Raw genomic sequence first — 14562 nt, 5'->3', positions numbered from 1 at the left:
CACTGGAAATTCAATTAAGTGGCTGATAAGAGACAGCTTATTCAGTTGCAACTCAGTTTGGAGGCAGTCTTATCAAAGCCAAATCCCTGTCTACATAAAATATGGTGCCTCTGAGTTTAGGCTTTATTGGCTGAGTGCTGCATAAATGCAATAAAAGCTTATGATAGTCTGTTTTCCTTGCAATAAATATCCACTTTAGCAAATTGGAAGGTAGAGGGAAACTGGGTTCTAAAAAACATAAATATCTATAACCCAGAATTCAGAGTAGGCACTGGCTCGGGTTCAACAGCGCTGGAGTAGCCCATTATAGCTGTCTTATGAGTCTTCGGACTTCTGAGAAGGGTCCTTATCAAAAGAGGCTGGCTGGGCAGCCTGCAGAATGGAAAGGTCAAGGGCAGTTCAGTGCTGGAGGTCATACTTCCTGTCCACTGTTCCCTTCACATCTTTGCTTGGACAGTTACTCTGAGAAGCTTACGCTGATAGGTTTGTAAAGACCCAATGACAACCTGAAAGACTATAAAACCTGTTTGCTTTCTTAACACAAAGGTAAAAATGAATCATTCTTGAAATGTAATTAATGGCCTTGCTGCTGCTGCTAAGTCGATTCAGTGTCCGACTGTGCGACCCCGTAGACGGCAGCCCACCAGGCTCCCCTGTCCCTGGGATTCTCCAGGCAAGAACACTAGAGTGGGTTGCCATTTCCTTCTCCAATGCAGGAAAGTGAAAAGTGAAAGTGAAGTCGCTCAGCCATGTCCGACTCTTCGAGACCCCATGGAATGCAGCCCACCAGGCTCCTCCATCCATGGGATTTTCCAGGCAAGAGTACTGGAGTGGGGTGCCATTGCCTTCTCCATTAATGGCCTTGAGAGTAAGTAAACCCTTGAGATCTCTCACAAGCTTGGGCTGACCTCTCTGACTGCAGAAGGATGACCACTTGCAGAGATGCAAGTGGCCGATGAGCTGTCATATGCACAAAACACACACACTATATCACACACACACACGTCTTTCCCACACACATATAGTAGGAACTTTTCATCATCCAGGAAAATGATGATTAAAAAAAAAAAGTTAGCCCACCTATATCTGGAAGTAACGATGGTTAAACTAGTCTCTGGGCAGAGGTATTTTTTTTTTAGTTAATTTTTTATTGGAGTATAGTGGCTTCATGGTTCAAATAGTAAAGAATCTGCCTGCAATGTGGGAGACCTAGGTTCAGTCCCTGGGTTGGAAGGATCCTCTGGAGGAGGGCATGGCAACCTACTCCAGTATTCTTGCCTGGAGAATCCCCATAGACAGAGGAGCCCGGTGGGCTATTGGCCATGGGGTTGCAAAGAGGCAGACATGACTGAGCAACTAAGCACAGCCCGGCACATAGTTGCTTAACAATGTTGCATTAGATTCTTCTGTACAGTAAAATGAATTAGTTGTAGGTATGCGCATGTATAGCTGATTCCTTTTGGACTTTCTCCCCGTTCAGGTCACCGCAGTGCATCAATGGATGAATGGATAAAAGGGATTTGATATTTACATACAATGAATATTATTCAGCCATGTAAAGGAATGAAATGGGGTCATTTATAGAGACACGGATGGACCAAGAGAATGTTATACAGACTGAAGTCAGAAAGAGAAAAAAAATATCGTATATTAACACATATATGTGCGTAGAGGTGTTATTTATCTTTTCTTCAGCAGAAAGACAATGAAAAGCTGCCCTTCAGGCACAACTGGTTTTAATGGAAAAAGAGGTCAGCCAGTGGGAGACATGGATTCCTTACCTCCTCTCCTGCCTCAACGTCTCGGACTGCACGCAGCAAGAGGTGGGGCCCGTTGAACACAATCGAACAGTTGGGGTCACAGCTGTGATTGAGCAAAGACATACTGGCGAAAAGAAAAAAAAAAAAGGAGAATACTGTGGCTCAGTAGACAGAATCAAACATCTAAATTTAACAACTATAATGGCAAAAGACACTTTAATTTAGGGGCAGGGGGACAGGTAGGGTTGACAGTGTACCAGGGATTGAGTCCTCTCAGGGCACTAGCCTACTTCCCATGAAGTGAAAGGCTCCCTGGATGAAAGCTCATTAGGGAAATTTGTTAATAAACTTTAGGGGATGGGGAGGTGGCTGTCTCATTAGGTGCCAGCTACTAAGGCGACCCAGCATGAATATGGGGGAAAACGAACTGCCTTGCAAAGGAAAAATTTCTGAGGTAAAGGGATACCTTATTTACTTCTGAGCTAAGTAGGAAGCAGCCAAAATACCCCTGAGCTTCCCACTCGGGATCACATTTGTTGAACTCCTTCGGTGGAACTGCCAACTTCCCTAGAACACAGGCAACCATGTTGCAGAATAATTAGAAGTACTTCCTCTTCAACAGAATGTTGAGATTATCTCACTACTAAGACCCCCATGCACTCCAGGCCATGGCCAAGTCATTTCATTACCTTGGAGGAATATCTTTTACTTTCGGGAAAGGGAATGTATTTAAGCTGCCACATTTGATAATAATTAGAAATAACTCTAAGTGGACATTCACTATGTAGAGAGCACCTTCTTAGCACACGAGCATGTTGATCAAATTTCATCATCACAATAATCTTACGAGAGTCATTTATTGATCCATACCATAGACCTGTGGTTTATAACACATGAGAAATAAGAAGCTGACTTCTCAGATTCACAGTTAATTATAAGAAAGACCCTCTTTGTATTTGGACGTTAATAGCCTGAAAACAAAATGAAATTCAGAGTGCTCGTTGAAGGGGACTCTAGCAGCTCGGCGATACAGATCACCTGGGTGAGAGCTGGAGAGAGCTCTTTGGGAGACCAGAGCCTAAGAGTGTTCCACCTCATGGAGCATTGGGGTTCAGAGTAAGGTGAAGGTCAGGTGAAGTCGCTCAGTCATGTCCGACTCTTTGCGACCCCATGGACTGTAGCCTACCAGGCTCTCCCATCCATGGGATTTTCCAGGCAAGCGTACTGGAGTGGGTGGCCATTTCCTTCTCCAGAGGGTCTTCCAGACCCAGGGATCGAAGCCAGGTCTACCGCACTGTAGGCAGACGCTTTACCGTCTGAGCCACCAGGGGTTCAGAGTAGGCAGAGCCAAAAGACAAAATGGACCCAACTGGTGCATTAGAGCAAGTTTGGTGTAATAATCATATGATCAGCCCAGAAGGCTAGGGAATAAGATCAGGGCAGGGTGGTTTACTAGCACCCACAATTTTTTTTTTTTTAATGTTTGTGGGGTTTTTTTTTTCCTTTTTGGTCATGCCCTGTAGCATGTGGGATCCTAGTTCCCTGACCAGTGATCAAACCCACACCCTCTGTGCTGGAAGCACACAGCCTTAACCACTGAACCACAGGGCACTCCTCAACACAATTCCCAACAAGAATTTAGGTCTGAGGTCTGCCTCTCCATTAATAGCATAGAACATAATGTGGGGTTATAAAACTGTTATCTTTAAAATTCACATTTTCCATTTTTCTTATCATTTATCATTAAGTTTCAAGCTTGGCTCTCAAACCAGCTGCATGTAATAGCCTTTCTAACTACTTTTAAAAGGTTGGGGAGCTGGGTGGGAATTAAAGAGGCTTCTTCCAGTAAATGAAATAGCATCCACCCTACCTAGGATACAGGCCAACACCAACTTCCTGCATCTCTGCATTACAGATGGTGAAAGAGTTGCAGATCACCTGTAAAAACAAGAGGGAAACAGTCAGGATTACCTGTCACCTAAGAAACCTAAGAAACCTCATAAGGCAAAAGAACAAAAATTGTCAAAATAAAATGCAAGAGCCTTTTAGTATTTGCTTTGGGAAGACTCAAGCCAAACACGGATACTCTTCCATTTGTAAAAGAACATGTCTGGGACATACTTTCCTTAAGTTTGAGAACTGATGACATATGGATAATCTTTAAAAACAATATTTTTCTGTCAATATCATGGTGACACAATAAAAAGGTCATGATACGATGCATGAAAATCTAAATAGTATGTAGCATATAAAGAAGGCTGAGTGCTGAAGAACTGATGCTTTTGAATTGTGGTGCTGGAGAAGACTCTTGAGAGGCCCTTGGACAGCAAGGAGATCAAGCCAGTCAATCCTAAAGGAAATCAACCCGGAATAGTCATTGGAAGGACTGATGCTGAAGCTGAAGCTCCAATACTTTGGCCACCTGATGCGAAGAACTGACTCACTGGAAAAGACTCTGATGCTGGGAAAGAATGAGGGCCGGAGGAGAAGGGGATGACAGGATGAGATGGTTGGATAGCATCATTAATTCATTGGACATAAGTTTGAGGAAACTCTGGGAGATAGTGAAAGACAAGGAAGCCTGGTGTGCTGCAGCCCATGGGGTCACAAAGAGCTGGACACGACTTAGTGACTGAACAACAATGCAGTGTGTGATCCCGTTCTTTAAATATACACACAGACACACATACATATATTTATATATATATATATATAAAAAAATTTGTATACATTTAAAAAAAGAACTTTGGGTGGTTAAATGCAGAAATATCAACAACATCAAACATCAACATCAAAAACAACCACCACCACCACCACCACCACAAAACCCTCAGGCTTAAACCAGCACAATCTAATCCTCTCCATCAAGTATTCAAAATTCAGAATAAATAATCTATTTATTGAGAACAAAGTCTCATCTCATCATGTTAGATTTTTCATGCAAACAAACTGCATATAGTTTCCAAATGCCACTGTGTATCTGGGGAATAACAGCAACTTGTCTTTTATTCCTACAAAGGGTGAAGTACATCCTGAGTAAGTCTGCGATCCAAGCTGATGACCAACCATATGAGCACAGGAAGTAATTCAATCAGGCTATGTACGGCACTGACTTGGCACATGGAACCCCACACTGAGTATACAGCACGGTCCTGTATCCCATGAGGCGATGGGGCAAAAGAAATAAAAGATGCAATCATTGCACTTGGGGAATTTAAAACCTATGGAAGGGCATACAGAACCATGGAAAGAGCAGTGGACTTAGAAAATCTAGGGCCTGGCCATAAATCCTGCCTCAGGGAGGTATTAGGGATAGAACAAGAAAGAAAAAAATAAAAATTCCTGCCTTCATGGAGCTTAAGTACTAGCAGGGAAGATATGAATATTTGATAGAAAAATGACACATGTGGATAAATGCTAAGAAAGAAATAAAGGGCAGAAAAAGGTGTTCAGGAAAGTTCTTTAGGACAATTAAGCAGAAATCTGAAGGAACTCTGGAAATGAACATGTGTGTATCTAGGTGATGATGGTTCATGTCACAGCAAGTGCAAAGGCCCTGAGGTGGGAATGCTCTCGGGTACATGGCCAAAGCAGAGTAGGTAAGAAGAAGCGGGGTGGGATATGAGATCAGAGAGGTAGCTAGATCATATAGGGACTTATAGCCAGGCCTGGATTTTACTGTAAATGAGACAGAAAGCCACTGTGTTTATTCTGACCAAGGAGTGACTGGATCTGGTTTCTGTTTTGAAAGGATCACCCTGGCTGTTCTGTAGTGAATGGCTATAGAAACTCACAACTGGAAGTAGAGGAAACAGTTAGGAGACCAAGCCAAGAGCCCAGGCAAGAGATGATGGTGGCATGGAGGCTGGTAGCTGTAGAAATGGGGAGGAGTGGGTGGTACTGCTGATGGATTGCTTATGGAGATGAAAAGAGCCAAGGATGATGTTCAAGTATGGAGCCTGAACAAGACTGCCATCGCCATATCTGTGAAGAAGACTGTGAAAGGAGCCAGGTTTGGTTACTGGAGTTGGGAGGAAGTCCAGTGGCTTTGTTTTAGTGATGCTAAACTTGAAGTGACCTATTAGACATCAAGCCAAGACTAAGAATCAGCAGTTGGGGTTCAGGGGAACAGTTAGGGCTAGACACTGACACTCAGGACAAAACAGAACAAAACCCATCAAGAAGAAGACAGAAAAGGCCACCACAAACTTGAGATGAACCAGTGTCTACAAATGGATCTGGTTTGTTGTTATAAAGTTTCTGCAAAGGAAAAAGCAGCAATAGGAATTTCTCTAAGTCAGCATTACGTGAAAGAACATAAAGTATGAAAAAGCATTCAGTCCTTTTAGTCTCTTTCACTGTTCCAAAGAACTCTTAGATGAAATCTAGTGCAACCTATCATGATTTGGCATTTTTCCTCTACAAGTCTGATAAGACTGCAGTTTTAAGTCAGGAAATAAATTGGTGTACATATACATACTTTAGACACACACACTCATTAAATTGCTTTAAGGGCATCTGTTTCATATTAAGCTGCAACAGTGTACTGCCTATACATATTTATGCATAAAATGGATGTTAAAAATACACGACAAAAGATCCTGTGCTTTGTTTTTGAAACTTCATAAATATTTTTAAATGGGTATGAATCTTTTAGGGGGAAATATACATTAGAACATCTATTTTAAATGTGTAATCAGGACTTTACCTAAAACAATTCACCAATGAAAAGCCAGGTCAAACAAATCTAATTTACTAACTTTTGAATCAAACCAAAATTAAAAATTTATAAGGAAACTGAAGGTTTTTTTCCACAATAGGCATTCTGATGGAATTTTTAAAAAGGACAAGCTAACAAGGGGAAATATCAACTTGGCTCTCTCTTACTTCAGGAAACTCTTACTGATCCCAAGACATAGCTGACTTTTACTTATCTCTTTAGCAGCATTTATCGCACTGAATCATTTATCCATTTACTTGACACAACTAGATCATAAAATACTCAGAGGGTGCTGATAGAGTTTCATTCACCACTGCATCTCCCTGCCTAGCACAGTCCTGGCACATGGAAGACACTAAGAAACATTTTTTTCCAATAGATGGTTGTTTGGGTGTAGACCTTAGCGTACCCAGAGAGTCATTATCCAAATAGGGTATGAGAAGATGCCAGAAACAAATCAAAAGTATCCTGTGGGTGTGAAGAAGGGGAGATGGATGTAATTCTGTACCATGAAAAAGAATAAGTAGAAGTTAACCTTCCATCTCTCTTGTCCTTAGGCATCCAACTTTTATATTTTCTGCTCATATTTCTTTGTCCATTCTTTCTCTTTATTCCAGCTCACTTTTGTCTCGTCCTCTTTTCTTTCAGTTCAGTGAAGGGGAAGGCAGTAGTATTCATCAGAGGAGCATTAAGGACTTGTTTAATTCTCTGCTTAAAATGCCAGAGGTCCAGTACATTGAGCACAAAATACGTATTTGGAAAATGAATGAACCAGTGAATAGATAGGTGATGGTCCTTCACTTTCCCTTTCACTTCTCTTCCATCTTTTCTTTTTATTGTTTATTTTCTTCCCTTCTTTTCCTATTTTCACTATTATCAATCTGTCACCATCTCTCATTCTGTCCCACTCCACAATATAAGTAGGACTGTTTTAAAGTTTTATTTAACAAATTCTTAACAAGTCCCTCATTTGTATTCTGAGAGCTGTTATGGGCTAGTGTTACTGAGCTGGCAAAAAAAAAAAAAAAAGAAGTTTAATTTTTTGCATACATCTACTTTTATTTTAAAAATATTGGTTCCATTCAGTAATATGTGATTTAAGAAAAGTGTTACAGGAATTCGTTTGACATATATAACTGATAGCAATGGTGGATATGAGTTAGCCCTCAGGTTTTATCTTTTTTGCATGAAATAATAGGTAGATAATATTTCCATATGTGCACTACTAAAATTTGAAAAGAATTTCTTTTTATACCAAGAGATAAAAGAATGTATATGGAGCCAAAAATAAAAGTTTAGACATTTTCCAAAATATTATCTCTATATAAAACATTTTCTTAGGAAATTAAACAGGTTAAACAATTAATGAATATTTCACACAATAGAAAAGCCTATTAATGGGATTATAGCTAAGAAAGCAATTAGGTTAAAAAAGTAGTTTTAAAAACTAAGCTTGACTATTACTATAAGAATATTTCCCATGACATGAAACTAAAACATACATTTAAAGTATTTTATAATTATTGAATATAACATCATGTATACTCTTTATAATTTTTCTTTTGAAATAACTGAAAGTGTTTATAAGATAAACTGTAGCCTTTCTAGATGGTAAAAACTTAGTGAATGAGTAGAAGTAGCCATAGAACATCTCTGTTTTGTAAAAACAACAAAAACTAAAGTGAACTTTAAAATATTCTATAAACCAAATTCTTAAGTCATTTTGTTCGTGTTCTAGGTCCAGAACCTGACACTTTTGTTTTGAGTTTAAAAACTTCTCTAGAATATTGGAAATAAAAGTAAAAATAAACAAATGGGACCTAATTAAACTTAAAAGCTTCTGCACATCAAAGGAAACTATTAGCAAGGTGAAAAGACAGCCTTCAGAATGGGAGAAAATAATAGCAAATGAAGCAACTGACAAACAACTAATCTCAAAAATATACAAGCAACTCCTACAGCTCAACTCCAGAAAAATAAACGACCCAATCAAAAAATGGGCCAAAGAACTAAATAGACATTTCTCCAAAGACGACATACAGATGGCTAACAAACACATGAAAAGATGCTCAACATCACTCATTATCAGAGAAATGCAAATCAAAACCACTATGAGGTACCATTTCACACCAGTCAGAATGGCTGCGATCCAAAAGTCTACAAATAATAAATGCTGGAGAGGGTGTGGAGAAAAGGGAACCCTCTTACACTGTTGGTGGGAATGCAAACTAGTACAGCCACTATGGAGAACAGTGTGGAGATTCCTTAAAAAACTGGAAATAGAACTGCCTTATGATCCAGCAATCCCACTGCTGGGCATACACACTGAGGAAACCAGAAGGGAAAGAGACACGTGTACCCCAATGTTCATCGCAGCACTGTTTATAATAGCCAGGACATGGAAACAACCTAGATGTCCATCAGCAGATGAATGGATAAGAAAGCTGTGGTACATATACACAATGGAGTATTACTCAGCCATTAAAAAGAATACATTTGAATTAGTTCTAATGAGGTGGATGAAACTGGAGCCTATTATACAGAGTGAAGTAAGCCAGAAGGAAAAACACCAATACAGTATACTAACGCATATATATGGAATTTAGAAAGATGGTAACAATAACCCTGTATACGAGACAGCAAAAGAGACACTGATGTATAGAACAGTCTTATGGACTCTGTGGGAGAGGGAGAGGGTGGGAAGATTTGGGAGAATTAAATTTATCTATCTTTAAAAAAAAAAAAAAACACCAAAAAAAAAATAAAGAGAATGCTCTTTGGAACTCAGGGAAGGCTTAAGAGACTAAAGCCTTTTTCTACAAATAAGAAATGGGGGACACAGAGGGGCTTTTGTACCCAGGAGGGCCCCAAAGGATCCTGTTCAGCTTCAGTGACTGTCTCCATACTTTTCTCTTTTCTAGATTTATTAAATAGAATCATATGATATGTTAAAAAAAAACAAAAAAAACAAAAAAAACAAACTTCTCTGCAGCAGTCAATACCACTTATTTAAATTTCAAATCTTTTGGGTCAAATTTTCTGAACTAGAAGCCTTCTATTATAGTGCCAGACAAATGAAGATGTTTGAGACACAGGGGGAAATCACCAGTATAATGGCTTTTAATGGCAAAGCTGAACAGCTATAAGAGAGCTTACCACCAATTCAGAACAGAGTAATTCTACACCCTAATAGGAGAAGCCATCCACTTCCCAGCTGCCCCCACCCAGCCCAATTACTGATTTTTACAAAGAACTGAGTCTTGTGCGCAAGTAGCTTTAGCTGGTTTCTAGCCTACTTCAAAGAATGCTTTCAATTTCAAAATATATAAATTTTAAAACACATTTAAACATAAGGGAACTCAGTTTCTGAACCGAATATAAAGTGGTTTCCTCAAAGACCATCTGCATCTCCTTAAAAATTTCTCTATTTGAAGCATAAATAGAATGCTCATGACACAGGACTTTTGACACATAGAGTTTATTAATTAGAGTACCTTTTCAAAAGGAAGTTTACTGCACTTAGTTTTATTAAGCTCTGTGGACAGAAGGAAAGGAAGAAGAGTAGGCAGGAATGAAAACCAAAAGCAGGGGTTTTCATTCAAAATAACAGCCCTCCCCGCTACTCCTTGAACTAACAATTCTCTAACTTCACAAGCAAGATAAGCATTTTAGTCAGGGAATATTATTCTCTTTCCATAGAATATGATATTTTATTGAATAGAGAATTCTTTCCCAACATTCTCACGAGCCTTAAGAGATTAAAATCTTTATTTCTTTCTCCCACCAATCTGCATGGCAAATATCTATCCCTCTTTCATGACTCAAAGCAGGCCTTTCCTAATACCTCACTCCTTCCTTTGGTCACTCATTTACAGTCTTTTCCTAGCCTTGAAGATGAAGGTTTTGCAGTCTCCAGACCAGAAGAACAACGGGAGGAGACCAGGCTGCAGAAGAAGTTTTCTCAGAAGACAAAATCATAAATCCCAGGATCCACAAGTGTTCCCCAGGCTTACAACAGTAAGGATGGTTGTGACATCTGTTTCAATCAGGACTTTTAACAATCAATATACAAGACAAGCGCTTCAGTATATTTATTTGCCCTTTATCAGGAAGTAGCTGGCGAGCCCCTGTGTTGTGTTGTAAGCGGGCTGTAAGAAGGTGGGGGCAAACCAGTCTGCTTGAGATCCCATCACTGAGCCATGTCTCTGCTGCATTGCAAGCCCCATGGAAGTCTGACATTATAACATTTACTAATGTGCTATTTCACTTGCAAACCTAATGGACCACTGGTTAAAAGATAGCAAGCAAGGATTGCAAGCACGAACACACAAAAAAATAATTCTATAAATAAATTATATAAATAATTCTATAAATCTGATTCAAGATGTTCCACATGATGACTTTGATCTGGTTTAAATTCTTACATAGCACCTCCAGACATTTCTAGTGTTTAGAAAATGTTAGAGAATGTATAATGAGTACATAATCTTATTTTTAGCAGGTGACATGAACTCTATTAAAGTCCTGTGCATGCTGTGCTAAGTCGCTTCAGTCGTGCCCAACTCTGTCCACTTGCAGAGTGTTATTTGTCACCTAAAACCTTCTCTCTTGCTTCATCACTTAGAACATGAAAATTGTGAAATCTAATCTAACTGGATTTTGAAAAGTAAATGATAATAATGGCAAACATCAGGTCACGAAATCACGATACTAAGGCCAAACCAAAAATACTCATTTAAAAATCTATTTGTTGACACTGAAATAGATGGGGAAACAGTGGAAACAGTGTCAGACTTCATTTTATTGGGCTCCAAAATCACTGTAGATGGTGACTGCAGCCATGAAATTAAAAGACACTTACTCCTTGAAAGGAAAGTTATGACCAACCTAGACAGCATATTCAAAAGCAGATACATTACTTTGCCAACAAAGGTCCATCTAGTCAAGGCTATGGTTTTTCCATTGGTCATGTATGGATATGAGATGGACTGTGAAGAAAGCTGAGTGCCGAAGAATTGATGCTTTTGAGGTGTGGTATTGGAGAAGACTCTTGAGAGTCCCTTGGACTGCAAGGAGATCCAACCAGTCCATTCTTTTTTTTTTAATTTTATTTTTAAACTTTACAAATTGTATTAGTTTTGCCAAATATCAAAATGAATCCGCCACAGGTATACATGTGTTCCCCATCCTGAACCCTCCTCCCTCCTCCCTCCCCATACCATCCCTCTGGGTCATCCCAGTGCACTAGCCCCAAGCATCCAGTATCGTGCATTGAACCTGGACTGGCAACTCGTTTCATACATGATATTATACATGTTTCAATGCCATTCTCCCAAATCTTCCCACCCTCTCCCTCTCCCACAGAGTCCATAAGATTGATCTATACATCAGTGTCTCTTTTGCTGTCTCGTACACAGGGTTATTGTTAGCATCTTCTAAATTCCATATATATGCGTTAGTATACTGTATTGGTGTTTTTCTTTCTGGCTTACTTCACTCTGTATAATAGGCTCCAGTTTCATCCACCTCATTAGAACTGATTCAAATGTATTCTTTTTAATGGCTGAGTAATATTCCATTGTGTATATGTACCACAGCTTTCTTATCCATTCATCTGCTGATGGACATCTAGGTTGCTTCCATGTCCTGGCTATTATAAACAGTGCTGCGATGAACATTGGGGTACACGTGTCTCTTTCCCTTCTGGTTTCCTCAGTGTGTATGCCCAGCAGTGGGATTGCTGGATCATAAGGCAGTTCTATTTCCAGTTTTTTAAGGAATCTCCACACTGTTCTCCATAGTGGCTGTACTAGTTTGCATTCCCACCAACAGTGTAAGAGGGTTCCCTTTTCTCCACACCCTCTCCAGCATTTATTGCTTGTAGACTTTTGGATCGCAGCCATTCTGACTGGTGTGAAATGGTACCTCATAGTGGTTTTGATTTGCATTTCTCTGATAATGATTGATGTTGATTCTGAAGGAGATCAGCCCTGGGATTTCTTTGGAAGGAATGATGCTAAAGCTGAAACTCCAGTACTTTGGCCACCTCATGCGATGAGTTGACTCATTGGAAAAGACTCTGATGCTGGGAGGGATTGGGGGCAGGAGGAGAAGGGGACGACAGAGGATGAGATGGCTGGATGGCATCACTGACTCGATGGACATGAATTGAGTGAACTCCGGGAGTTGGTGATGGACAGGGAGGCCTGGTGTGCTGAGACTCATGGGGTCGCAAAGAGTCAGACACAACTGAGCTACTAAACTGAACTGATGGTCAATTAATCTACAACAAAGGAGGCAATATTACACAAAGTTGGAAAGATAGTCTCTTCAACAAAGGGTGCTGGGAAAACTGGATGGCTACATGTAAAAAAATGAAATTAAATCATTCCTTAATACTATACACAAAAAGAAGCTCAAAATGGATTAAATGCCTAAATGTTAGACTGGACACTATAAAACTCTTAAAAAGAACATAGGGGGGAAAAAAAAGAACATAGGAAGAACACTGACATAAATCACAGCAATTATCTTTTTCAATCTGTCTCCTAGAATCATGGAAATAAAAACAAAAATACACAAATAGGACCTAATTAAACTCAAAAGTTTTTGCATAGCAAAGGAAACAATAAACAAAATGAAAAGACAACCCACAGATTAGGAGAAATTATTTGCAAATGATGTGACCGACAAGGGCTTAGTCTCCAAAATTTATAAATGGCTCATGAGGATTAACTTCATCAAAACAAACAACCCATCCAAAAAGTGGGCAGAACCTCAACAGACATTTCTCCAAAGAAGACATGCAGATGGCCAAGAGGCACATGAAAACATGTTCAACATTGCTAGTTATTAGAGAAATGCAAATCAAAATTAAAATGAGATATCCCTCAGTTCAGTCACTCAGTTATGTCCGACTCTTTGCGACCCCGTGGACTGCAGCACCCCAGGCTTCCATGTCCATCACCAACTTCCGGAGCTTCCTCAAACTCATGGCCATTGAGTCAGTGATGCCATCCAACCATCTCATCCTCTGTTGCCCCCATTCTCCTCCTGCCTTCAATCTTTCCCAGCATCTGGGTCTTTTCCAATGAGTCAGTTCTTCCCATCAGGTGGTCAGAGGATTGGAGTTTCAGCTTCAGCATCAATCCTCCCAATGAATATTCAGGGCTGATTTCCTTTAAGATTGATTAGTTTGATCTCCTTGCAGTCCAAGGGACTCTCAAGAGTCTTCTCCAAAACCATAGTTCAAAAGCATCAGTTCTTCAGTGCTCACCTTTCTTTATAGTCGAACTCTCACATCCATACATGACTACTGGAAAAACCATAGCTTTGACTAGACGGACCTTAGTTGGCAGAGTAATGTCTCTGTTTTTTAATATGCTGTCTAGGTTGGTCATAGCTTTTCTTCCAAGGAGCAAGCGTCTTTTAATTTCATGGCTGCAGTCACCATCTGCAGTGATTTGGGAGCCCCCCAAAATAAAGTCTGTCACTGTTTCCAATGTTCCCCCATCTAACTAACATGAAGTGGTGGGACAGGATACCATGATCTTCGTTTTCTGAATGTTGAGCTTTAAGCCAACTTTTCACTCTCCTCTTTCACTTTCATCAAGAGGCTCTTTAGTTCTTTGCTTTCTGCCATAAGGGTGGTGTCATCTGCATATCTGAGGTTATTGATATTTCTGCCAGCAATCTTGATTCCTGCTTGTGCTTCATCCAGTCTGGCATTTGGCATGGATATCCCTCACACCAGTCAAAATGACCATCATCAAAAAATCCACAAACAGTAAGTGCTGGAAAAAGCATGGAGAGAAGGGAACCCTTCTACATTGTTGGTGGGAATATATATTGGTACAGCCACTATGGAGAACAGTATGGTGGTTCCTTAAAAAACTAAAAACAGAACTACCAGATGACCCTGCAATTCCACTTCTGGGGATATACTGAGAGAAAATCATACTTTCAAGAGATACATGCACTCCAATATTCATTGCAGCACTATTTACAATAGCCAAGATATGGAAGCAACCTAATGCCCATTGACAGAGGGATGCATAAAGAAGATGTTGGGGGGTGGGGGGG

At 39.9% G+C, this 14562-nt stretch overlaps 1 protein-coding gene across 5 annotated transcripts in view; it reads right to left on the bottom strand.

The window, feature by feature from the left end:
* Nucleotides 1-14562, bottom strand: part of SMYD3 (SET and MYND domain containing 3) — a 739679-nt gene that overhangs the window by 163530 nt on the left and 561587 nt on the right. For all 5 annotated transcript variants that reach the window (XM_005216845.5, NM_001076406.2, XM_059875538.1 and 2 more), the window contains 2 exon segments: nt 3631-3698; nt 1782-1884 (listed from right to left, as the gene is read on the bottom strand). In XM_005216845.5, coding sequence (XP_005216902.1) covers nt 1782-1884; nt 3631-3698 — 171 coding nt within the window.

Source organism: Bos taurus, chromosome 16 (assembly GCF_002263795.3).
Source record: "Bos taurus isolate L1 Dominette 01449 registration number 42190680 breed Hereford chromosome 16, ARS-UCD2.0, whole genome shotgun sequence".
NCBI classification, from domain to species: domain Eukaryota; kingdom Metazoa; phylum Chordata; class Mammalia; order Artiodactyla; family Bovidae; genus Bos; species Bos taurus.
Note: the sequence above shows the minus strand (reverse complement) of the source record. Positions and strands in the feature narration are given on the sequence as shown.